This window comes from Xyrauchen texanus, unplaced genomic scaffold, assembly GCF_025860055.1.
Source record: "Xyrauchen texanus isolate HMW12.3.18 unplaced genomic scaffold, RBS_HiC_50CHRs HiC_scaffold_687, whole genome shotgun sequence".
Classification (NCBI taxonomy): Eukaryota; Metazoa; Chordata; class Actinopteri; order Cypriniformes; family Catostomidae; genus Xyrauchen; species Xyrauchen texanus.
The window spans coordinates 8,346-17,702 of NW_026266673.1; the positions used below are offsets into that span (position 1 = coordinate 8,346).

Genomic DNA, 9,357 nt, shown 5'->3' on the forward strand with positions numbered 1-9,357 from the left:
ACAAATAGAAAAGATCTGACTCCATCTACCATGTCAATATTGTGTTTTACGTAATATGCAAATAGGTGCATATTTAATGAGATAACATTTAATTTGCATATATTAATGTTGGGGGTCTAAAAGTCACAATACAAAAAAATCTTATATTTTTGGGTATATTCATCTGGTAATTTTTCATTCTGATAGAAGAAAGATTTGTCTATTCACCTGTAGTACCTCTCCTTTAAAAAAATAAACAATTAGAATTTATATTTTTGTATGAGTATCAATATTTCTGATACAACATCAGTATTGGAAGTATCAATACTTTAGGATCAATCCACCCGTCCCTACTAGAAAGACTGTTTAAAGGTGCACTCCATAATTTTTTCCTCATTAAAAATGTTACTCCTAAAGACATAATTTGTAATTTTTCAATATATGTAGGAAATCATGACCACTCACATTAAAAGGAAGACTCCAGTCATATCAGTAATCTATAAAAGCTGTTTTATTCTACATGGAGAGTGTCCACACATGGGGGCTGCCATGTTAGGATCATATGATCAGCCGATACTACTCACTTAATTTCAGTAAACGTCCTGTTATTTCACACTTTCACTCATTGATTAAAGTAATCATGGCTGACTGTGAATACTACATTTCTACGATGGCATCTGAAACTTAACTGTTGATTTTAAATTATCCAAGCCGCTAGGTTTCAACATAAGTTCAAGATGACACAAAGTCAAAAGTTACTGAATGTAATTTTGTGTATATTTGAAAACAACAAAATCTCAGCAGATTTTTTGAAATGTAATGACCACTTCTGTAAATGGCAAGTCAGGCACAGTTAAAAACCAGATTGGCCAATTTAACGGCCTATCACTAATTATATTCTTACTTATCTGGATTGCTAGATGATATTTAATTTAACAGCTTGGTGGACTTAATCATCAAGTGCAAGCTTATATTAAAATCCTGTAAAAAAAACAAACAAAAAAAACATTAATCAACAAACATTAGTATTACAGCGCAACAAAACACACCCACTTTTTCAGCAGCCTGGGTTCTGGAAGTATTTTTGCCATACATTTCTTCCCTAGGGATTTCATAAAATCCTTAATAAAAGAGTTCTGAGCCATGAACCAAACCAACCAGCTCTGAAGTAAAACACAACATTACAAACTTTGATTTGAAGCAAAAAATATTTGAAAAATGGTCAACAAACCAAAAGTATAAAACTGTATACTTCAATAAAGGCATGCACTACAATCCAATGAAGCACTGCAAATGATGTAATTAAATAAAAACAACGCAAACATATAAAACTATTGATTTTAAGTTGTTGGGTTAAAGTACATAAACAATATATTTTAACTTTAATTCAAAATATTTAGATATTTGGAAATATATAGACTGGCAGCCCAAAGTTTGGAATAATTAACAGATTTTGCTGTTTTGGAAGGAAATAGGTACTTTAATTCACCAAAGTGGCATTCAGCTGATCATAAAGTACAGTCACTTGCCATTATATATTTTTTTGTTGCCACAGTATGCAATAGACTGTGGCATGTCAAGGTAAATATTAGATCAAAAATGGACAAAAAAGAAACAGCTTTCACTACAAACTCATCAGTCAATTATTGTTTTGAGGAATGAAGTCTATGCAATGTTTGAAATTGCCAAAAATCTTTTATGAAGATTTCAGACAGAAAGAGATGTGGAAGGCCAGATGTAAAACTAAACTAGAGGATATGTACATCAGAGTCTCTAGTTTGAGAAATAGATGCCTCACATGTCCTCAGTTGACAGCTTCAATGAATTCTTCCTGCTCAACACCAGTTTCATGTACAACAATAAAGAGAAGACTCAGGGGTGCAGGCCTTAAGGGAAGAATTGCAAAGAAAAAGCCACTTTTAAAACAGAAAACAAAAAGAAATGAGTGTTATGGATCTTAACCCCATTGAGGTTTTGTGGGATCAGCTAGACTAAGATGTGTGAGAAGTGCCCGACATGACCACATCTATGACAAGTGCAACAGGAAGTGTGGGGAGAAATGTCACCTGAGAATCTGGACAAACTGACAGTTAGAATACCAAGGATCTGCAAAGCTGTCATTGCTGCACGTGGAGGATTTTTTGATGAGAACTCTTTGAAGTAGTTTAAGAAGTTCTGAACATTTATTTTGTCAAATTGTAATAGTAATTTTTCACATTATTAATGTCCTGACTATAGATTGTGATCAGTTGAATGCCACTTTGGTGAATAAAAGTACCAATTTCTTTCCATAAGAGCAAAATCTGTACATTATTCCAAACCTTTGGCTGCCAGTGTATGTATTTTAAGCGTGTAGTGAGACCGACTCGATTGGGTCATTTACAGTGCGTCATGGGAGTGGGTGGACCTACAGTGCCTGTTTGGAGCACAATTCCACTGTTAAACATGATTTTGAAACAATAAAGTTGAAATAACATTGATTGATGTCTTCAACAGAAGCATATAACAACAACCTCAGAGCTCATGCTAGGTATGTCTTTAAAGGTTTATAAGTTATTGTTAAAAATCTATTCACCTATGGAGAAACTGAACAGGATTTTTACCTTCAGAATCAGACTGTTAAGCTCTGTTAGATGAAAGCAACTGCTCAGATGAAAAAAACAGTGTAGATGAAATTACACAAAAGTAAGACCAGGCAAACAACTAGTTTCAAATAGCTCTTCTATTTACTATAATACCACAAACACTACTCAAGCAAAAACATTTAAAGGAGTAGCAAAAATTCTGATAAATAACACAAATCAAATGTAATTTTTTCCCCACGATTTGGCAGTTTTCACTGAGTTGATGTGAACAAGGCAGTTTGAGAAAGAGCCTGAAAGAGTAGAATACATAGGCATTAGAGAGATAAAGTCTCTTATCTCTTTTGTATATGCATAGTAAGATGTACACTGACGTCTAAAAGGCAATGAATGATAAATGCCACTTTGGGTAACTTTAGAGTACCATTTCTGTGCATAGTTGTAACAAAGACACAAATCTTTGATCTACTTCAGCAGTGAGTGCATAGATAAAGATAAAGTGAGAAATCATAGTTCCTGAGTGGAGAAAGAGCTAAATAGACAGAGAAGAAGTAGAGAGAGAATGAAGCAGTTGGCACAGCTATAGTAGTGTCTTCCCACAACAACACAGTCAGTGTGAGTTCAAATAATTAGCTCCATATTAGGCAAGATGTCCCTTTAATTAAACACTATGGGCATTCTCTCAGACTTCCCTTTGTGTTTGAGTATCTGTGAATGAACGTAAGCACACTATCCGCAATCTTCCTGTGGTGCTGCTCTCCACAGCTCATATATAAAGATTTCACAATTACTTGGCTCAACAATGAGAGAGAGAATGTCTAGTATTGAGAAATCACTTCTTGGGGTTATCTGGTTTCAGCCATGTCCCATCATCTTCTACATCCTTTTGGACAACAAGAAGCATCTCAGCAACATCCTGAGAAAGCTGTTCAATGAGAAATGACCTAGACGGAAGAAGAATCAAGAATCAACAACAAATTGTCATTGGTTATTCAGAGCAATGTTACCCAGGCACAATTATAATGAAAGATACAAAACAATGGTAATTCAATAAAAACAAGAGCAGGGCTATAATGGCAGGTGGATGGTAATCTTAGAAAAACTAGATGTAACAAAGGTAAAAGGGAAAGGAGGAGGTGAAAACCGGCTTGATTATATAAATAATAGTTTAATAATAAAAGACACAAAAGACACAAACATAAACACATGCAGGGCAGCTGCCTGTAGTTCTCTCTCTCAAACTGCCTCCGGTCACCTTTAACCCTCTTGGGCTTGATCAACCTGATTAGGGGCCGGGTGTGCAGCATCACGTCCCAGCCCCGCCCTCCGCCCTGCCACACTAGATATGCTCTCAAGCCAGATCACATGATTTTAGGCCCTGATTACACCTGGTATAACCATCTGATCATAAGTGGTCAGCCAAGACAGATTGGATTTCATCAAGGGAAGGGTTTCTGTTTATATGACTCCATACATACATCACTAAAGTTGAAATTTTTTCTTAAATGACCTTGTCGCTCTCCATGGCAATCTCTGTCGCCAACTGCCGCAGCAGCTCGTGTCACCAGAAGTAGCTGTGCTAAAAGCACTGCAAACATTTCATTTAGAGTGGAATGCTATTTCGTTATGTTCATTCAAGTATTTACTGAACTTGGGAAGTGTTTCATATTATTTGTCACTACACTGGTGACCAAAAGTTTGGAATAATGTACAGATTTTGCTCTTATGGAAAGAAATTGGTACTTTTATTCACCAAAGTGGCATTCAACTGATCACAATCTATATTCAGGACATTAATAACGTGAAAAATGACTATTACAATTTGAAAACAATGTTCAGAACATCTTAAACTACTTCAAATCCTCCACATGCTGCAATAACAGCTTTGCAGATGCTTGGCATTCTAGCTGTCAGTTTTTCCAGATACTCAGGTGACATTTTACCCCACACTTCCTGTAACACTTGCCAAAGATGTCGTCTTGTTGGGCACTTCTCACACACCTTACAGTCTAGCTGATCCCACAAAAGCTCAATGGGGTTAAGATCCATAACACTCTTTTCCAGTTATCTGATGACCAATGTCTGTGTTTCTTTGTCCACTTTAACATTTTCTTTTTGTTTTTCTGTTTCAAAAGTGTATTTTTCTTTGCAATTCATCCCATAAGGCCTGCAGCCCCAAGTCTTCTCTTTACTGCTGTACATGAAACTGGTGTTGAGCGGGTAGAATTCAGTGAAGCTGTCAGCTGTCAAACTAGAGACTCTGATGTACCTCTTGTTAGTTGTACATCTGGCCTTCCACATCTCTTTCTGTCCTTGATAGAGACAGTTGTCCTTTGTCTTTGAAGACTGTAGTGTGCACCTTTTATGAAATCTTCATCTTTTTGGCAATTTCAAGCATTGTACAGCCTTCATTCCTCAAAACAATGACTGACTGACGAGTTTCTAGAGAAAGCTGTTTCTTTTTTGCCATTTTTTTTTTACCTAATATTGACCATAAAATATGCCAGTCTATTGCATACTGTGGCAACTCAAAAACAAATACAAAGACAATGTTAAGCTTAATTTAACGGACCAAATAGCTTTCAACTGTGATATAATGGCAAGTGATTTTCTAGTATCAAATTAGCAATTTAGCATGACTACTCAAGGATAAGGTGTTGGAGTGATGGCTGTTGGAAATGAGGCCTGTCTAGATTTGATCAAATATAACTTTTTTCAACTATCGATGGTGCTGTTTTTTACATCAGTAATGTCCTGACTATACTTTGTGATCATTTGAATGCCACTTTGGTGAACTAAAGTACCAATTTCCTTCCGAAACAGCAATATCTGTACATTATTCCAAACGTTTGGCCGCCAGTGTATATGTTGATATGAGGCATAGTGAAGATGTTCTGTTCAAGTATATGTATATATAAATATGCATGTAAATATGCTTTTTCAAATTTTTGGTCAAAACTATTTTGATCAAACCTCTGAATGTGGTTTGGGTGAGTGAATCACAAACCAAAACATTATTGAAGTCCCTTGTAAGTGTTCAAGATTGAAAATGTTAACCTATTTTTAAATCCTGGTAACTGGTTAATAACCAATTAATTCTGTTCCGATCATTTTTGCATGTAACCAAAGGGTTAATCAGAGACTATTTAGCAGAGACGGGACACATCTGTTAAAATTTATGGGAGAAACTGAAATGCACAATGGTCAACAGATATAAAAAGGAATTTCTTCCTTACAGGTAAAAGAGCCAATCACCTTTTAGACACAGACATCGTCTGTCAATCAACTCAAGAACGTGGATGCGCATTAGCTCAAAGTCTTTCTATCATGTCAGTCTACGGTAGGCCATTTTTGGAAAGCTCTCAGGAGGCCATTTCCAGTCATGTCAGTGCCGCTCCTGTCTACTTGAATGGAGAAAGACCAAAATCTCAAAAATGGTTGGTCAAGATTATGATCAAAGAACATATTTAAAACCAGCAATAAAATATGACAATACTGGTATCATAAATTGTGATTCTTTACATCATATTACGCAAAAAAAATGCATATTTCCCATCTTGTATAGCTAATGTGCATGCATGTTCTAGAGTTCATTGGCAGGCAATGTCTGTATCTAAAAGGTGATTGGCTCTTTTAACTGTAAGGCGGGACTTCCTTTCTAAATCCGTTGACCGTGGGCACTCAGAGCTCTTTGGTTGAGCATTCCAATTTTTTCCATTCATTTTAATATAAGTGGCCCATAACTGCTAAATAATCTCTGATTAGCTATACAAGCCTGTACAATTGCAGTTTTTAGTGTAGTCTGAGGTAAAGAAGCACAATTTATGATACCAGGGTTGTCAGATTTTACTGCTGATTTGAAATATGTTTCAAGTAGATAGGAGCTGAACTTGTATGCCACTTGTGTACATAGAAAAACTGATGCCTGATAGCATTCCAAAGATGGCTGCCGAGTGGACTGACTTGCTAGAAAACTTTGGTTTAACGTTCCTGATTCTTGAAAAAACATGCTTGTCAAACATGACAAGCAGCATGTATTTTGAGGGAAACTGCTGCATCACAAAAAATGTTATAATGTAGCCTTCAGTGACATGCTGAAGAACTTTTTAACAACTATATATAATTGCTACATATACATGCACAATACAGATTAAGGGAAATATAAAGTCCAAGTCACTATATTTTTGTTAGATATAATGCATTAAAACAAATGTTATGCTGTTGGGTTTTGACTGAGAAGCAGATCTGTAATCAGGTCTTACTTTGTGATAATCATATGGCTTAAGAGCACAAAGCAATGACTGTGTGCTCCCGTTTGTTTTACCCCAATGTTGGCTATTAAATTAGTATAAAGTTGATTTAGGACTTTATTAGCTCGAGACGAACATGGTCCGTGCATGTGCTCTCTGTGAGTACACGGTTTAAAAAATATATATATAAATAATTCGGCCAACATAAGGTGGCATTTAGTCCAAATGCACCAACTCAGTTTGTGCATGGCATGCTGGAAACAGAGATTTAGGGTATTAATTGATTTGAGATGGCCAGATAGATATTTGAAATATTTTTAGGTATATATTTAAAGCTACACTATGTAATTTGTTTGGTTAAAAAATAAAAAAAATGTATTAATGAGTGAGTGCATCAAAAATCCATCTACCAAACCATGTATTTACTTCACCCAAATACACTTTGATAAACCTACAATAATGATATTATATTACAAATATTTTAGAGCTGTCAAGACAGATTTCATTTTAAATTGCATACATAGGTCATTTGCCATTTGCGTGAAATGGAAAAATACAGTTTCTTCTCAGAATGAATAGAAATGAAAACATTTTTTTTTAATCCCTGCTTTTTGGGCCTGCATATAGCGCTGTGATCAGATCACCCGAGACATATGTTAATGCCAGGTGTATACAATAGACCCTGATAAATATGAACAGAACTTGCCTCACTGCTAAAAATCTACATATTGGGTCTCTCACCTGAGTTCTGTTTCTCCTCCAATACAGGCAGGCCCCTTTAACTTGGAGTCTAGGTTATAGTACTGTCCATTGACTTCTCGTACCGCCAGCCAGTGTCTGCGTCTCAGTGGGAGAGACACAATTCCCAGTGACACCCTTGATGGTACATTCAAAATGAAGCCTTGAATTTTGTCCAGGCACATATTCTGTACTGACCTACAGGACAGAAATGGAGAAAGGTTAACCAGCCTTTTATAATCATCATGAAAGACACATAGAGGATATATAAAGTGACAGATATAAATGTCACTCACAGTTTGATACAGAGGACTGTGAGTTATTGTCACACAAACCTGCGCTTGTCCCACCATACAGCAGCAAGTCCCCGACTCTGCAAAGCAGACATAATCACGTTCACATCATAGTTTCCAGTGCCTAACACTGAGCGGTGTGGATTCATCACACATTGTGGGGCAAGCCTGCAAGAAACAAACCTCAAAATCACATCCATAACATTTAACTGACAAGGTGAACCACCAAAGCTTCCATTTGAAAGCTCTTTCATGCTTATAAATTATTGCTTTATTTGTACTAATTATTATTGATAATTACAGTTCTAAGGCAAATTATTAAAATAATTCACGAATATAAGACTAGACTGTAGGGAGAAACTCAAGTATGTGACCTAGATATACAATGAAATGTGCTGTTCTGAGCAAAATGACAGATGGCACACTGCTCACCTCTTGCAGATGTCATCTGCCGTCTCCTTGGTGAAAACTCTCTCCTGAAGAACGTTGTTCAAGGCATGGATGGCGCACAGCTCCAGTCTCTGTTTCTCATGAAACACCTCACCGTCGCTCATCCTCAACCTGTAGTAGTCACAAGCATATTTATAAAGCAGAAAGCCCATCGATTAAGGTTTAATTACGTCCAAAAATCTACGTTATCTTAACTCATTATTTACAAGTGAACTGAAAGCACATGTATGCATCATACCTTATGGAAGACAGTATCCGCAGTGCAGTGACTTCCAGTTACCAGTTATCCACAATAAGGAAATAAATGGTACTGAGACGTACCGTCAAACTAATGTTTATTGATCCATTAATCGCAGATATGTAATAACCTATTAATTACTAAACCAATTAAATGAGAATGCTATCGGTATCTTGTCCGTAAAGATCGGGCGGAAGTTGTCTTGTTGTTGTTTGTTGCGGTAACGCCCCGTGAAGTCATCCAGAATCATGTGACCAGCGTCATGGTGTAGTGGGCTAGAGCGCAGAACTGGCAAGCAGAAAGAGCCAGTCGCCTTTGAGATACAAACGTCACCTGTCAATCAACTTGCACATTAGCTATACAAGTCGGGACTTTTTTTGTGTGTGTGTAATCTGAGGTAAAGAAGCGCCGTTTATGATACCAGTGTTGTCAGATCAGATTTTACTGCTGATTTGAAAACTGTTCTTTGATCGTAATGTTGATCAACCGTTTTGAAGATCTTTTCCCCATTCATGTTGATAGGAGCTGCTCTTTCATTATTGTCTCCTGAAAGCGTTCAAAAAATGGCCGCAAGTGGACTGACTACTTAGAGAGACTTTGGTTCTACCATCACCGAAGGCTCTTTAGTTTTTCTTATTTGAGCGTTTTGCTCTCTGGCCATTAACGAAGGATGATGTCAGGTGCGAGATGCCACTTTAACCTAAAATAACAAAGGGTTATATTTTACTATAACTATAGGTCAGTAATCGAATTTAGGAAATGATTAAAAGAGTATTTGTCATACTTATATTCGTAAAACATTTCATCCTCTGAGAAATCATATTTTA

At 36.5% G+C, this 9,357-nt stretch overlaps 1 protein-coding gene across 1 annotated transcript; it reads right to left on the reverse strand.

Moving 5' to 3' along the window:
• Nucleotides 1-212: 212 nt before the first annotated feature.
• On the reverse strand, nucleotides 213-8,745 carry LOC127642552 (josephin-2-like). Its single transcript, XM_052125186.1, has 5 exons — nucleotides 8,531-8,745; nucleotides 8,275-8,403; nucleotides 7,885-8,010; nucleotides 7,553-7,747; nucleotides 213-3,505 (listed from the first exon to the last, which is right to left on the reverse strand). Exons 2-5 carry the CDS (start codon nucleotides 8,394-8,396, stop codon nucleotides 3,394-3,396), a joined length of 555 nt encoding a protein of 184 aa, XP_051981146.1. The 5' UTR covers nucleotides 8,397-8,403; nucleotides 8,531-8,745; the 3' UTR covers nucleotides 213-3,393.
• Between the last annotated feature and the right edge of the window lie 612 nt (nucleotides 8,746-9,357).

What these genes read in the sequence shown, in the direction of transcription:
- LOC127642552 (XM_052125186.1), bottom strand. Translation starts at nt 8,396, where the DNA reads ATGAGCGACGGTGAGGTGTTTCATGAGAAACAGAGACTGGAGCTGTGC. An exon ending in GCAGATGACATCTGCAAGAG is followed by an intron (nt 8,011 to 8,274) that starts GTGAGCAGTGTG and finishes TGTTTCTTGCAG; the next exon opens with GCTTGCCCCACAATGTGTGA. An exon ending in GGAGGAGAAACAGAACTCAG is followed by an intron (nt 3,506 to 7,552) that starts GTGAGAGACCCA and finishes TCTTCCGTCTAG; the next exon opens with GTCATTTCTCATTGAACAGC.